The 16669-nt window shown below is 44.3% G+C and overlaps 3 protein-coding genes across 3 annotated transcripts; 2 read left to right on the top strand and 1 right to left on the bottom strand.

Moving 5' to 3' along the window:
• Nucleotides 1-704: 704 nt before the first annotated feature.
• On the bottom strand, nucleotides 705-3885 carry H6S33_002332 (uncharacterized protein; the record flags this gene model as incomplete). The annotated part of the gene is made up of 5 exons (XM_044833709.1): nucleotides 705-1655; nucleotides 1713-2138; nucleotides 2226-2440; nucleotides 2497-3691; nucleotides 3778-3885. The coding sequence occupies 5 exons, from the start codon at nucleotides 3883-3885 to the stop codon at nucleotides 705-707; spliced, it is 2895 nt and encodes a 964-aa protein (XP_044693475.1).
• A 5645-nt stretch (nucleotides 3886-9530) lies between these two features.
• H6S33_002331 (uncharacterized protein) lies at nucleotides 9531-12423 on the top strand (the record flags this gene model as incomplete). The annotated part of the gene is made up of 4 exons (XM_044833707.1): nucleotides 9531-9905; nucleotides 10086-10308; nucleotides 10366-12089; nucleotides 12160-12423. The coding sequence occupies 4 exons, from the start codon at nucleotides 9531-9533 to the stop codon at nucleotides 12421-12423; spliced, it is 2586 nt and encodes an 861-aa protein (XP_044693474.1).
• Nucleotides 12424-15142: 2719 nt separating this feature from the next.
• H6S33_002330 (uncharacterized protein) lies at nucleotides 15143-16236 on the top strand (the record flags this gene model as incomplete). The annotated part of the gene is made up of 4 exons (XM_044833706.1): nucleotides 15143-15235; nucleotides 15286-15581; nucleotides 15655-15903; nucleotides 15969-16236. 4 exons carry the CDS (start codon nucleotides 15143-15145, stop codon nucleotides 16234-16236), a joined length of 906 nt encoding a protein of 301 aa, XP_044693473.1.
• Nucleotides 16237-16669: the final 433 nt, after the last annotated feature.

Below are 16669 nucleotides of genomic sequence, written 5' to 3'. Positions count from 1 at the left end.
GATGGATGGGGGAAGAAAATTGTTAACACTTTCCTGAATGACAACTTCAACGTCAACTAGGCAAACAATAGTAGTTTCGATGCGAAATCCTATGGTCAGTGATCAGACTCTTAGAAATCCCCTGAAGCGATAGTGGCTATCAGCACGAGTGACATTGCATGAATGTAGTACAAGCATTTCGGAGAAATATCCGGAACACTAGTGTGCACGCGTGTAATTGATCTTCTTTGGGAGCTTCTAATTCTCAGCTTGAGCTGTCCTGATAGTTTGATTCTGATTCCTATCTTCCAATCCAAAACCGCCGCTACCTGATAGAAAAAAAAAAAAAATGAAAAAAAAAAAAATGAAAAAAACATCAATCGCTGATATTTTTAGCGTGCCTTCCAAGATCTGTGTGAAAGTAGAGTAGAGAAAACTAAATAAAATCAGAAGACTCCAGTCTGGTCCTCGGGAGTTAGTCGTCAAAATCGTAAAATCCTGCTTTTTTTTTGAACAAATGAAACCTCTGAAAACATGCGCTTCTCCTTCGCCCATCCATGAATAATGCCCAATAACGCCATAATAATGTACCCCAAATATTTACCAACGGGAAGGATAGTAAGAAAAAAATAAACAAAAAAAATCCAAATCGAATCCCCAAATGCATGCATGCATAAAATGTCTAAACTTATGGCAAAGAAAATTTCCCCCTTGTCGAAAAAAGCTTAATTTTCTTTGCCGGACTTCATGGCACCGCTGACTTTTTGCTTCAGCCCCTTGACCCTGTCCTTCAATCTGCCAAATAGCTTATTTTTCTTGGTTCCACGCTCTTCCACAGGTTTTGCTTCATCCTTGGTATCCTTGACAGCCGTGATTTTGATATCCTTAATGAATGTAGTTTTTCGGGTACCTTGTGGAAGTTTCCTAGCATCCTCACCCACTCCCGCAATTTCTTTTAATAATCCATGGGCGCTCTTTTTCCCGTCGCTGCTAGAAAACCCGGAGTCTGCTCTCACAGGCTCTTCTGGGATCATGCTCGTGGGAGCTGTTATAGCAAGGGGTAAATCCTCTGGCTCCTCAATTTGTGTAACCATATCCAGAACATCAGATGATTCCATCGGACCACTCTCGTCGCTAATGGAAATTTGCGGAATCTCTGTTTCAACTGGCGATAAAACTGTAGGAAGGCGAGATGCGGCAGGTGTGAATTTGGATAATGAAGAAGTGGAGCTAAAGCTTCGTTTCAAGCTCTCAGCGTGATATTCCTTTGGATTGTCGAGTGAAATTTCGCTGATTGAGCGACATTTCTTCGGTCTCAAGAAATGATTGATGTCAAATGCTGGTGCGGGGGAGGAAGACGAATACAAAGATTGAGTGTCATCTTCTTTGCGACTCTCAGAAGTTGGTTCTCTGCGCAGTGAGCGCAGTGAGCGCACAGATTGACTACGGAATGATTGGGTTGCTCGGGCGCTCCGCTCCTCCTCTGTAGTTTGCTTTCTTGATGTTCTACCTGATACCAAACACACGGATGGTCCAGATGGTGGTATCGTAATTCCGGTTTGCGAAGATCCCATCGAAAACCGAGATAGGGTAGATGATTGTTCCCATCGCTCCATGGAACCAGCCGTGGAGCTTGGTGAATCAGGTGCGGACTCGATGAATATGGCCTCTGAGATCTGAACATCAATCTGTGTACTAGAAGTGTTGATTGGCGATAAGATCAAATCACGGACTGAAGAGTTGCTGATAGCTCGCATTTTTTCGTTGGAACTTGTTGTAATGATAGATAAATGTTTAGGACGTTGAATACAGCTGATGTTTTCCGAGGATGTATTCCTTGACTTTGTAAACATGCTTTTAGGGCGCTGAAGACTGACATCATCCGAGGATCCATTCCTTGACCTCTTGTAAAGTCTCAATTCAGTCGAGGAGCCCTTGTTGCCAAATGTCCGTTTCAATGGTGTTCCGTGTGTTGTTGCCGTCGTATCGAATGCAAATTCACTGTCCTGGGAAGGTTGTGGCTTAAAAGCCTTTATTCTTCGTCGGACAGAATCCTTCAATGCATTAGGCCCAGATAAAGTTCCACGAATTGCCGGTGTTCCATCAGCGAAATCAACCGTAAACTTGATTGGCAAAGTTTGTTCGCTGTCCACAGGGACCTGAACCAATGCATTAGCATCAATGCTGTGTGTGGATGTTAAAGCGCGCAATTTGCGCAGATAATTGAATAAATAAAGAAGACGCACTTCTTCGATCCAGTGCTCAAATTCAATGCATTGTCCATTATCCTTTGTCAAACTTTCCAAAAACCTTCTCAAGTCATCCATCCTTGCAGATGCGTCGCCAAAACGGGTTATGGAGTTGTTTTGGGTGGATAACGATTGTCGAAGGCGAGCCACAACTGCATCATCGAGTGCTTGTAAAATTGCGCCAGGTTCAATAGTGTTTAAGAATATCGAATCTGTAAGGATGATTAGTTTCATGAAAATGCAAAGCGCTTCCAGAAGTCAATCGAACCTTTCCGCAACTCTTGCATAACTTCCCTGATAGATCGTGAGGACCCCGCAGCAGCAGTTTTAAAAACAGATTTTTTGACAAAGTGGTGAACATAATCTCGATACCGTGATTCAATGTGTATCTCCGGAAAATAACTATTCGGAATATCAAACCGATTGAAGGCACGATCAAAGCGAATAAGGGAACATTGTTGAAGTACCGGAGAATTGTTGGTTGTTGGCGGTGCAGGTGAGAATTGTGAATGAACCTTGACTGCCTCCTTTTGTAGTTTTTTTAGATACTGCGTAATGAGCGCTCGATATTGAAGATCCATTGGTACAGCCCCGAATTCTTCTTTTGGTGAGTGGACATCAAACCCCAAGCCTTTAGAGAGGCTTGGCGACGATTGTTTTGGGGATTTGTATGAAGTCTCGTCTCGGCAAGTATTCTGAGTATCAAGAGTTCTATATTGAGCTGAACCGGGGGGAGGTACTTGAATTACAGGTGAATAATATTGTACCAATGCCATATGCTCCTTTTGCCTTTCCTGTTTTTTTGTCTCCCGCACAACAATCGGACCATCACCAAGTGGCTCAATAGAAACTACTGAACGTTCTAACGGAAGGGAGGCCATGGCAGAAGCTGAAGTTGGGGCCGGAGTTGGAGCTGGGACTGGGACTGGAGTAGAAATGGCAACATCCTTTTGTGTAGCTGGTTTTGGCTTTGTTTCCTTCGCGAAATTTGCTGCCGTTCCAAGAAAATCACGAACCGAAGGACTTTTTTTCAGCGTAGAGAATGAGCTGGAGTTGCTGTGAGGAAGGGACGACCGAACATCTACCGGAGTGCTGGGACGGGTTGGAGTGCTGGAGCATGTTGGGGTACCGGGACGGGTTGGAGTACTGGGACGGGTGTTGAATGATGGGGTCGAAATCTTCTTCCGAATAGCAGGGATCTCAGATGTCAACGGTGTTTGCACACGAGGAATCTCAGCTGAAACAATGGCCCGTGGTGCTGGAATTGGTAGTTCGGAGTCTGAAGATGATACAACGACCTTTGGTACTGAAATCGATTCTAGTGGGAGTGAGGTCGAAATTGGTAGAGTCTGAAACACTTTTCTAGGTGGGAGAGTCCAGAACGGCCGTGGGAACATTTCACCCTTCTGATAAAGCCCGTACACACTTCCTGGCAAAAAGGTTTCCAAAAGGATTTCGGCATCCTGGATGATTACGCAAAAAAGTGATTGTTAGTTACTAGCCGTACGCCGGATCAATAGCATATATCAGGGTGGAAAGAAGTACATACAGGAGGCCCAGTACTCAAGGCCTCGGGATCCAATGGAAACAGTTCCAACATTGGTACCCATTGCTTCAAGTCTTGCAGCGGAAACCTTTGTTGAAAACTCGAAAACATCGTCAACGATGTAAAGAAAAACAACCCAAGAGATGGGATAGTTTTAGTATTCAAATAAAAGAACGCTAACACGAGGGAAGAACTGCTCAAGGAAGAGCATGGCAATGGATGGGGATTTTCAATATTATAGTATAAACCCTGGTCCGCCCAGCGGACCTCTAGTTCGTTCAAAATAGCAAATCTGCGACACCACATTCTCCGTAACGGCATTGCCACACATCAAACCGGAAAAACACTAATGCAGTAATGCAGCACGAAGCCTGGAGGGGTTACCTATACGAGATTAGAATTGACAAACCAGATCGCAGCGTGGATTTCGCCCAATTCGCGATTTCCACACGTTTGTGACCTCAATTGGCCGGGAGGTGCGGCAATTATCCGTTAGAGCCCGCAGAGGAAGTGATTTGATAACCAGGAATCCCATTTGTTCCAATGAATAGGGATGCTTTTTGGGAGCTGCGCACAGGCCATGCCCCGGGAAAGTTAAGCCGAAAGTCGGAGCATGAGACAACCTCGGGGCTGACTATCCTGAAAGTAGGAGTTTTTCTGGGCATGCAGATAGAAAAGGAAAGGAAAGAGAAAAGGAATGTTTTTTTTTTTTTTTTTTGGGATTTCACCCCCCTTCTGTCAAGCTTATGCCAATGATACAATAGAGATTGGGATGAGTTTTGTGTGCGCTGTTAGTAGCCCGATGTTTCGTCTTGTTTCCAGATTCCCCCTGCGATTCGATGCTGTAAACCAGGTACCTGCTGTACATGTAGTAATGCCTCAGCTCGATCATGAAGATGGGGGAAATCCCCTCATCTTCGGAGGGCTTCCAATCTTTCGATGGGCTTCAAAGCCCGAGTTTTGATGGCATACATAATACCTGAGTTATGGGACACTCGCACACGCGCAGAGTTAGTACAGTGTACAGAGTAGAATTAGTAGTTAGTACATGTAGTTACTTATCTGTACCATGTATGTTCCTGTCAACCACCTTAGCTGCAAAAATCGCTATCTAACCGGAAATATGTTCGCCCGCAGATGTACCTACTAGGCTAATATCAGTAATAAACGGTTATTGAAACATCTTCCGCTATCTTATGCACCAACCGGAAGTCCACCAGAAAGACATCCGACTCTCTTTCTCAGTTAGAAGTAGGTACTTCATGCCCGCCAAAGCACTCCTATGGCGTCCGTCCGTCCGTTTTCTGGGGTAAGGCTGTACTCTACTCATCGATGATTCAAGCTTGAATCAACGTGTGTTCAGTCCTCAGAATGGCGGCTATTCTTGACCGATCGATCCTCTTCTTTGTTCCAGGGGAGGATAGATGGATGACGATGATGGATCAGTTTAGCTTTTGATCCAACAGCGTGCCAGCTCACCTTCAGGGTTAGGGATGAATATATGGGGTAGAGTAACAAGGGTGTGACCAGCCAGTGTCCCGCGTCACGCCCTTAACCACTTTCTACTGTCACGTCGACGAATCGCAGTATCGCTGCATGAATTCAGCCGACGTGATGTAATGCACGAGCGCCCCCCCAAGAATCCAAGACCACCCCCTCCCATCCAGCCCAAGGCTCCCAGACCCCAATGAGCACCCTATCTTTCATCGTCAATCGCAATTGACCAAGCTGACTGACAATGCAGCCGATTTAGTGGACCATAGGAACACCTCAGCGCATGTACCTAAGTATGACAACTGTCTTTTCTTTTGGATGGTACTGGGTCCATATACCAACTTGGGCCCTCCCCCCATCAAGTCTCTGTTCTTGAAATCCAGCCTCTTTCACATGTCGTCACGTCCGGGGTTTCTAGTTCGTTGGATGCTTTCTTCTTTGCTCTGTAAGAAACACCGCAACCTGCCAATGATTGTGAGAAACAAATTGTTTCTTCCTTTCCCTCGCGTAAGTGGAGGAAAGAAAAGATATGTAGGTGGAAAAGAAGAAACTGATCAAGGATCCCGGGAGAAACAATGGAACAAAAAGAAATTCTTCCATATATTGCACCAATGTCGTGTTTCCAGTCGTCATCAAAGTCAGGCTTATTTTTGTTTCTTCCATACAAGAAAGAGGGAACAGCCACCTCCCCCACGACATCTATTACCAGTAAATGAAGTCACCACTTACTGAGAAATTTCTCACAGAAAGAAAGTTGATTACTCACATAAAGACCTCATAGAAGGGTGGCATGAATTACATGTGGTGTAGTAACAATCCGGTCGTTGAGATGAAAAAACAGGTACAGGTACAGATAAACGAAACATTGAGGCTGAGGAGGCACCCGACACTAACGCGGTTGTTTCCGGAACAAAGAACGAGAACTGTCTTTCAAGCATTTCGCACTGACAGACTACCTACTATCTATCGATGTCGGCACTTATTGACACCAATACTACTAACCGGTAGTACTTTCGCTGAACGGATTCGCCGTATGTACCCACTTTGATGCCTTTCGTGATTAGAGCGATCAGGAAGGAATGGCTGGATTCTGACAAAAATTGGGGGTTTGGATTATGAAAGTTTGGGGGCGCACTGATGAGTAGCCTTTCTGAATTGCGCTTCTCGAGCTCACATGAACTGATATATCCAAATCATGAGACCTGAATACGAAGAAATTTTCTTCCTCCAGCCTTGCGTGGTAACGAATCGTTCAACACATAAAAAAGGAATGAAAAATTTCCTGTCTGCTGCTGCTTTTGATCTCGGCGAATCTGCGATCCCGATACCATACCGGGGCAGCAACGAACCGCCGGGAGAGGTGGCTGCCAATGATCGAGATTTTTTCTCCTCTCCAGAACACAGGTTCCGATGGTATATGCAATAATTTCCAGGTCTGTACTGGAGCTCGGTCTACGGTTTTTTTCTTTTCTCTGAAAATTAAACAAACATACCTAGAGTAGCCCTCTGCATTTCGTTTAAGAATTAAGCGATGGAACGCCGCATTTCGACAGGATTCGATGGCCGACTGCATATCTCTTGTAACTCTCAAAAGGTACAGATCCGCCCGACAATCGAGATCCCAAACCTCAGTGTCGCATGGTATCCGCAGCTATCCGTGAGCTTACCATAACTATCCAGGAGCTAGCCAACAAAGAACCATTGTCAAAGGAACTAAACTAAGGAGCAGCAAGTACGCTACCCCATAAAACCCCATGAATATTCATTCAGACCTGATCAACGGTACAGCAATACTTTATGTACTTAGAGTACAATGTGTTGTAAACTGAGCTGGAGAAAAATCGGGTTACCCCATATCCAAAGTTGTAATGTCTCTGTTTTGCCCGGGCCCCTTATTTCGTAACTCGGCTCCGAGTTTAATAAAGTTTTTGAAAGAGGGGCCCCTGAGTTCTGAAGATTATTGGGACATGGATGCACTACGTAGAGTACCTACATGTACCTACTCTACATGTACTGCTACTCTAGAGTACCTACGGTGTACCTAGCGGGCAGACAACTTCGCAAGGCCTAGAACCCGCAGTGTCCAACCCTAACAAGTTAGGTATCCTTGTCAATGTCGCACCGACGAGCTATTCGGTAGGTTTTCCTAGGCTTGGAGAATCGATGTCTAACATGCCAGGATCGACACAGAAAGCATTCGATCGAACTTGACCAAGAGTACCAAGGTTTCGGTGTTTCCCGTGAGGATGATAGATTATGTTGCCATCTATCTCGAGGACCTCCAGTTCTCCAATAAATTCCTCAACCTCGGGTTTGGGAGAGGCTCTGTATCTTCAGGAGTTCAGCCAACTTTGCCCGTAGAGCAACAAGGCTAAAGTAACGGTCCTTATTTTGGAGGGCAGATAATGGTTTTGATAGTATGGTATCATTAATTGGCTTACTTTCTTACCCAGACTACCGCCCTATATTCACCTTCAGTCCCCGCCTCCCCTCATCTCGTGACGATTTCAAAATGTTGGTTTGACAGCTTTGTTTTGTAATCCCAGTGTAAATGAGCCGGTTTATCCAAAGGTCAAAACAGGAACGATGACTCGTTATCGCTTGCCCGCACTGGGCCGCACATACATGCAACACTCTGTGACTCCCAGGAGCTCAGGTAGAGTAACAGCTAGACGGGCGGGTGACATGTAGAGCATTTCTATGTGGTGTTGGGTTCAACATTGTACTTGGTCAAGCATCTGCAACAGAATGCGGCGTCAGGCGCTTATGATGACTTGTGGAACTTTGGAACTTTAAAGACTTTCGGCGCGGCCCGTTGGCAATTGGTCCTAACATAGATAGTCCAATCATCGTTGCTTCTGAATATGGGTCCCTGATGGCTGAAATAAAGCCGATCGTATATATGTCTACCAAGCATATCGTATTTGACTGGTTGTCGGCCCGAATGGAGAAGTCCTAAAAAGAAAAAATGTATGTTAAAACTTTAGACTTTCGACTCTCGTTTGAAGAGCCTAGCTACTAAGCTACACAGGCTCTGGAAGGAATAATTCAAGGGAAAAGAAAATACGGTATGATCAAAAGGGAGCATGACTCACTCACCACTGTCTAAGGTGCAGTCTGTACCGGTACTTATTCGATTCATTGACATTGTTGACAGGGCCCTTAACAGGGTCCTCTGTCTCTCTTAACCACTTGAAGGCTCGGAGATAACGGAGAAAAGATAGCTAGAGGTTAAACACTGTCTTGGCAACGGTAACCACCACTATCTAGAACTTGTAGAGTATGCATCCGTCCAAACAAAGCTCATATCCCTCCCACATGAACGTTTAGATGAGGAGTTTCATCATCGTCCCTATCCATCTCATCTAGCCCATCTCTTAAAATTCCCGCGAGCTTCAGTAAATATCTATTGTAACAACCAAACTGCTATTCTGACGGGATAGTTGCTGCGCCTCCCTCCTCTAAAACGGAAAGACTTGAGTTTCAAATCTGGTCGTAATAGTAGGTAGCAATCAATCATCGCGAGTCCTTTTTGTTCTGACCGACCTCAAGCTGTTAGAGTCTCCATCTCAACAGTGCCCCAATCCTTCACGAGCCCTGTCTAATTTGTTGTGCCGCCAGTCGACTGACGCGCGTAACAGGGACTTTTGAGGCACCCTGGCCTTTGGAACTGATTGAAAAAGATCGTATTCCGCACATCCCACATCGTTAAAGCTTTTTCGTATATCGGTACAAACCCTAACTAGAGGACTGAACTTGACAAACCTGGGCTGTCAAGTAGAAGCTATCGAACTTTTAAACTTGTTAAATCCCATTAGGAGCTTAAGAAGCGAAATCTACGGCTTAGCAAAAAAAAAAAAAAAAAAAGAATCACGGCAATAAAGGAAGCGGGGTAGCACCAATTTGCAACATAGTTTGCACTTCGACTAGCAGACCACGGTACAACGAAACAGTGAAGCAGCGCAACTTTGGATTTTATCATGACTCCATCGCCCACTTCCTCGTCAACTGGACATTCGCCACCAGAGCAAGCAACGCAGACTAATTCAAACTCTTACAGAGTTGTGAGAAAGCGCAACCGCGTACCTTTGTCGTGTGCTCCTTGCCGTAATAGAAAGTAAGATATTGCCCCTCCTAGGTTCAATATAGAAAGACAAGATATGGCTTAGAACCAATACTCATTCTTTAGACTGAAATGTAACCGTTCTCACCCATGTGAGAACTGTATTCGTCGGGCGGATCCGAATTCATGCACTTATGCAATGACCCCTCACAATACTCGTGCCCGAAAACAGTCATCCAGTTCAAATACCTCATCAGACGAGATGCAATCGCGTATCGACCGCTTGGAGGGACTTGTCCTAAGTTTGATGGGCTCGAATGGAAGTTCCGATTCATCACCACGAAACCGCCAAAGATCTGATAGCACAGAAGATGAGCTGAGGAGCAGGCAATACATTGATGACGAAGAAGAGGATATGGGAATCGAAAGCACGCATGAAGGTAGCAAAAGCCAGGATGGTGGTGGGATCGAGGAAGAAGTCGAGGAAGTGCGGAGCGCTCTAGGGATCATGAAGGTTGAACAAGGGAAGAGCTATTACAGGGGGGAAACTCATTGGGCGGCGATCTTATCGGAGGTTTGATTCCCAGTCTCTTTACTATTATCAGGATTGGCTCCTTGCGGAGAGTATATTTCAGACTTCATGACCCAGGTTCGCTTATTCTGATATACCCAAAAGGAGCCTCGTAAAGAGAAGCGGTGCGTTTGGGTTTCGATCTTTGGACGTCAATTGCTGACAAAGCTGGAACGTGGATAGATTTCGGAGGTCAAAAATTTCTTCAATGAGATGAAACAAACATATGAAGGTAGATTGGCCGATCTCCAGGCCAAGAATACGTGTTCGCGATTGGAGCGCACCGGTTTCCCTTTTTCAGCTAGTAGGCCTCCAAGCAAAGAAGAATTGCTGGCACTAGTGCCACGACAAGATCTGGTCGATCTTTTAGTGGATACTTATTTCAGAAATTATGATCCTATATTTCGTACGTTCATGGTTTATGAAACACCGAATTATGAAAGCTTCGACTAACGCAGTCCAGATGTGCTTCATCGACCTACCTTTTACAAGCAATATGAGGACTTTTGGCGGGATCCATCACAGGTTGACATGATCTGGTTGGGACTTCTAATGTCGATAATGTGTCTCTCTTTGCGAATCTACAATCGATCCGGGGAAGAACCACATGAGCTTGTTGGAAAAACCATCGAAATGTCGCACGCATTTAAGGCAGCCACCGAACAGTGTCTGATCGTGGGGGATTATTCAAAAAAGTTGTACATCCATACTATTCAAACCCTAATCCTGCTAGTGACCCAACATATAAACTCGAAGGATCGAGCGGAGGATAGTTGGCTATTACTTGGTTCACTTGTCAGGCTTGCCTTGTGCATGGGCCTCCACAGAGATCCTAAGAATTTCCCGCAGATTTCTCCAGGCGAGGGCGAGATAAGAAAAAGGCTATGGACCATAATATCCTGTATGGATATTCTGGAGTCTATCAAGATTGGGTTGCCTTCTATGATTCGGATGGATGAATGCGATACTGGCCTACCACTGAATCTACACGACGACGAGATCATCGAAACGTCCACTACTATCCCTCAAGAGCGAGGTCGTGAGGAGCTGACGGGGGTTTCGTATATGATCGCCAAAGCATCCTTATCAAGAGTATACGCAAAAATCGTCGCGCAAGCAAGCTCGCTGGTACCTCGACCGGCCTATGACCAAATTCTGAAGGCAGACGCAGAGCTCCGTGAGCTGTATGGAAAAGCACCTACCTTCTTACATCTGAAGACAAAGGAAGAGTCCAAAAATGACCCTGCATGGCTAGTTATCCAACGTTATAACCTGGACTTAATTGTGCAGAAGGCATTGGTTACACTACATCGACCGTACGCCGCAAGAGCACAAAGTAACTCTAGGTATCAGAACAGTCGACGGAAATGCGTCGATGCAGCCATGACCCTTCTGAAGCATCAGTCAGAAATCTTTCTCGAATCACAGAGCGCACTCCGACATGCAAGATGGTTTACTGAGAGTCTCGGTTGTCATGACTTCCTACATGCAGCAATGATTATATGTTTAGATCTAAGCACAAGCTGTAAAGAACGCGAAGACGATGCTACTAAAAAGGGCGTAGAAGTGGATTGCGAAACCTGGAAACTCGAAAGGACAGAACAATTTAGGGTACTCGAAAGTACCAAGATGATATATGAGAAAAAGGAAAGTAGTATGGACTGTGTGAAGGCTTATGGCGTGCTCTGTGTTATGTTGGATAAGCTTAGAGGCTCAAATTCCGCTGGGTACCTTGATTTACGTTCTAACGTCCCACCTGTGGGATCCCCGTCGGCAATTACACCTGGTACACAAATTTCGGCCACAGATTTGAAATCAAATTCTGCTCTGTCCCAAGGTACCCCATGTACTGCCTCTGCAGGTACACCGGCGACACAAACATTTACAGCCACCCCATCATCGACAAGTTCGGAAAGTGTTGATTCGCCAAATGACCCATTAAAGAGCGAACAAGCAGCTGCGATGACATTAGGAATGATGAGTGGCGGTGGAATGACGCCTGGTTCCGCAGCGGCCGGGATGATGCTCGATAGGGCGGTAACTCCTGGGGGTACTAATATTCTTATGGGGGATGCTAGTAATGGTGGCTATGGAAGTCCCGGATCAAATGGAAACCAAATGCCTTTTAACGGGAACTCTGCATTATGGACGCCGAATGGCCCGGATATGACAGCTAATCTAGACTGGGTATGTTCTTAACTCTCTAGTTGACTCCTACCTCCTGGTGATGTACTGCCCGCGCTAACAGGCTTTGAAGGATGATTGGGATTCTTTCATGCAAGGTATAAACATGGATACTAGCCAATCTTCTGCATGGCCAGTTCTACCAGGGCTCTCAACAAACATGCCCATGTCGACCTTTGGGGCACCTGGCTACGCAAGTCCTAGTAGTGGTGTAACAGGTACACATGGTGATGATGGAGGCGGTGGGGGGGGAGGACAGTCGCAGCAATCGTCGGCATCTGACACGACATCACCGAATACGATACCCAGTATGGCCGGGCTATATCAACCACTTTGAATGAACGGCCTATTCGATAATTTGGTGGGCGATCATATTTATTATATTCCCCGTGTTTCAAGAAACTGGCGTGCCTACTAGGGCCATTTTTCTCTCATAATGGAGGGCGTGGAAGCTGGGTGGAAGGGAGTTGGGGGGGGGGGGGGGGGGAAGACCTGTGGGACATTTCGTTGGCATGTCTGTATCACATTTTAAGAGAAAGAGATTTGATACTGTTCTTGACTTGACATGTATACATGTACTCTCTAGTACTCATACATCACAAATTACAATGATGAGATAACGCTCTCGTCATAAGTTAGTAGAAGCTACAGAATTGAACCAGTATCTTATGGCTTCGAGCCTCACAACCCTGATTCTATAGAGTGACGAAAGGGGTTGGGGCAGCTTTAGATTAAGTTTAAGAAATAAAATTCCTTCCTCAGCCCTTAGATACTGAGGGAGAATATTTCTTGCAATCTCAGAAGATTTTCGTCTGTCGAGAAATTAGCCCTTTTGATCCAAAATTGACTTTTCCCCTACGTATGAAGCTAGTAGTTTCCAAACCACCAGTAAATGGAGAGCAGCGTTTAGGATATCAAAAAGGGATTATTTCTACGGATTACTACTTGGTTCAGCACTTTGTATGGCATATAAGTATCTGTATTGATGTATTCCTGTTTTTGGTACTATAGCTTTAGCTAAACCTCACACCTCCTATTCACTTATGATTTTTAGAAAACTCAAATGTCAAGTAGAAATACAACAATTTTCGGACAATTAATAAATTAAACAAAGAAAAGAAAAGAAAAAAAAGAAAAGAAAAAAGAAAAAAAACCAATTTTCGCAATTTACAAAAACTAAAAGATATGGTCTACCAAGTTAGGAATAGCCTACAAAATCAGACGATCTGCAATCACTCCGTGTTTGGTGGTTGATCACCATATAGACAGAGTTTCCCAACGGATAATAATAAATTATAGTAATTACACGTAATTACACATTCAAGTTCTCAAGATGTACATATGTAGCTACATATGTAGCTACATTCAGCTAGTCAGAGAATCTCTGGAGACTAGAGATTAAAAAAGAGAGAAAACAAGTTATAGAAGATAACTCTATTGTTCCTTAACTATCATAAATTAATTCATTAGAATTTCGGGGTAGTTGTTTATTGAGTTTGAATCTGTCAGAGGGTTGATCTTTTTGTAATCGGCTTTGTAAATTTAGTGATTGATGTAAATTTGGTGGTAAATCCCTACGCACGTTTGCAGACATGTACATACGTGCACATTTAGCACTTTGATTGCAATCTTCTGATTTCTCGATGGACAACCGTTATAACACCAATACCAAGCATACATGTACTTATGTACTTAATACATGTAGTACCTTGATATCAAAAATATACTTATGTAATAACTGTATGGAAACGTACCGGTTGGTTTTACAGTGGTACCTATTAGTAGTACTTAAGCTTACGTATACTACACGAGAATACATGTAAGTGTTAATTCCGCGTAAAACTGAAATAAGCACCTTTATGTACATATACTTCCTAAATGTGATTATTTTTGCAGCAACGTACCGCCATTTTATTTGAACGGAAGCTGCAGCAGAGTCGTATGTCTGGAAATGCTGGAGTTATTATGTGAAATGATTTTTGAACTAACGTCAATGAGTCGATAAAACTAATTAAAGACTACATACATGTAGCTACATCCCAAGGGAGCGTGAAGATCACCCAAAAATACATACATGCACAGTTACATAAAGAATAAGGGGAATAGAGCGTATTTGCCAACCGTCAATTTCAACTATTGACACTTCAAACTTGACAGTTTCGGGAGGTAAAATTGACAGTTCCCCTCAGTGACCAAAATCGATCTGGTTAACGGTGTGACAGAATAAACCCTGAAAACCAGACAATCCATCACGCTACCTGTGAAATACGCTGTTGGAACTGAAAATTCATACCCATGATACTAGCTTCGGTAGTAACAAAACTGGGTACTTGTGATCCTCCTGGTATATCTCACAGCACGCCGCCCCACCGAAATTCAAAATTAACAGCCCCGGTTGCCATTTCGGAGCCCTACAATTTGTAAATTCTTGAATTGACGATTGGCAAATACGCTCTAATACATACAAAGTATGTACTTAGTGAGCTGTGTTTCTGAATTACAGGTAAGTACTCGGGGCAGGTAACAAGAACCTGAACATAAAAACGCGCTAGCAGGGGTCAAAGTGGTTGCTACCAGAAAAACGATGTTCAGGTTCTTCATGCCTACCGCGAGTAGATAGCGCAGATCTGATTACATACATGTACGCACATACTGGGCAGATAAGGGTTAGGGGATGGAATCTATTGTAAAGTCCGGGTAATTTCGGCTTTTTCACTCTAGGTTACTATCATCTTGATGATAAAAGTTTCTATTATAAAAGGTCAGAGAATAGATCAATCTAGTATTAATAGCTGTAGTAATGGCCTCCAAAATTATATGTATTCCATAAATGTTATGATGCATTTTTTGTATGAGCTCACGTGATTTAGCCTTGGTGGGGTTATCAAGGATTCCCGCGCTAAGGGAAAAAAAAATATTTGCCCAAGGTCCGCCTCCAACCATAAGCCCACATCTCAAACAAATATCTCGTCGTTCCTCTCTTCTCCTCCATCATTCTTCACTTCCATCATCTTTCTCAGCCAATCTCATATTACCATTTTCAATTGACCTTCACAATGTATGTTTGTATTCCTTATGCCGCTCCACGAATGATTATGTTAAGCGCATATCTAGGTTTTCTCTCCGCCGCCTCGCTCTTCGCGCTGCACGTCAGACTTCAATTGCAAGCAGCACTCGTCCTTTGTCGACAGTGTTCAAGCCTAGCACCTTCACTGTTTCAAGCAGTCGTCCAAAGAACCTCTCTGAACTCCGTTCATTCGAGTCGCTCTTGCAAATTCGCTACAACTCAACAGATGCCCCAATCGACACTCCAACCCAGTTCACTAACCCCGAACACAAGAGCGCTGATGGTGCTGATTTGACCCCAGCCAAGACTGTCTACATTGGAAACGTCCAGTTCGATGCCACTCCCGAGACTCTTGGTGAAGAGTTCAAGAGATTTGGAGAAGTCAGAGGAGCAAAGATTATCTATGATTCAAGAGGTCTGAGCAAAGGGTATGTCTTCTGTCCTTTGGAATGTTAACTTTCTTTTAAGGATTTCCGATTGACCACTGCTCATTTCTCGTAGATTTGGATATATTGAGTTCGCCGAAGTTGAGCAGGCTGCTGAAGCTATTGACAAGATGCACAACGAGATGTTTATGGGTCGTCGCTTGATCGTTCAATACGTTGTCAAGCAAGCGTCGCGTATTGCTGCTAGCCCAGAGTCCAGGACTTTGTTCATCGGAAACTTGAGCTTCGATGTGACTGATGATGATCTCAACAATCTTTTCAAGGACATTGAGAACTGCGTTGATGTGCGTGTCGCTATGGACCGGTAAGAATATCCACACTGATTCGTTTTGTCTGCGAGAGAGCCTACTGACTCTCGTTAAATTACAGTGCCACTGGTGAGCCTCGTGGGTTTGCCCATGCCGACTTCCTTGATGTCGAGTCTGCTGTCAAGGCTAAGGAGAAGCTTGCCGATGCTGAGGTGTACGGACGACGCCTTCGTATCGATTTCTCTGGCAACAGGCGAGAGGGGGGTAACAACCGTGGTCGTCGTGATGACCGTCAAGGAGGTCGCTCCGGATATCAATCACGTGATCGCCAACAGGGACAATTTTCCAACCACCGAACCTTCACTCCTAGATCAGAGGTCCCTGAATAAATCACACACCACCCTGTAACAAAAATGGATATGGAACACTAAAAAATTCGGGGTTTCTGGTTCATGGGGTTTTTGCTTTGATTAGGGATTTTCTTTTTTCATTTTCTTCTATAGGGAAAAATCAAGATAATGGGGATCGAGTAAGAGCAGCAGAAGAAGGGTATGGGAGAAGAGGAGTTTAAAATGTACATTTATACACATCCCTTTTTTGTCTATCGTATCCGTGTTTTGTCTTGATGTTTCTCTTTTATTGTATATTCATTGTATCATCTACTTTTGTGCGCTTTTTTGTCGATAGATTGCACAAAATCTCTTCTCAAGCGCTTTTGATAATTTCATGCAAGTATTGTCTACATATAGGGCCAAAGCCGTGAGCCGTGAGCCGTGACGTTCGATTGGCCTTGCCAAGCAATCCTGTCGCGTTAGCCTAGCC

Source organism: Morchella sextelata (assembly GCF_020137385.1).
Source record: "Morchella sextelata strain SCLS chromosome Unknown scls_12, whole genome shotgun sequence".
In the NCBI taxonomy this organism is placed as follows: domain Eukaryota; kingdom Fungi; phylum Ascomycota; class Pezizomycetes; order Pezizales; family Morchellaceae; genus Morchella; species Morchella sextelata.
The sequence above is the reverse complement of the archived record's forward strand: the minus strand, read 5'-3'. Positions and strand labels throughout refer to the sequence as shown.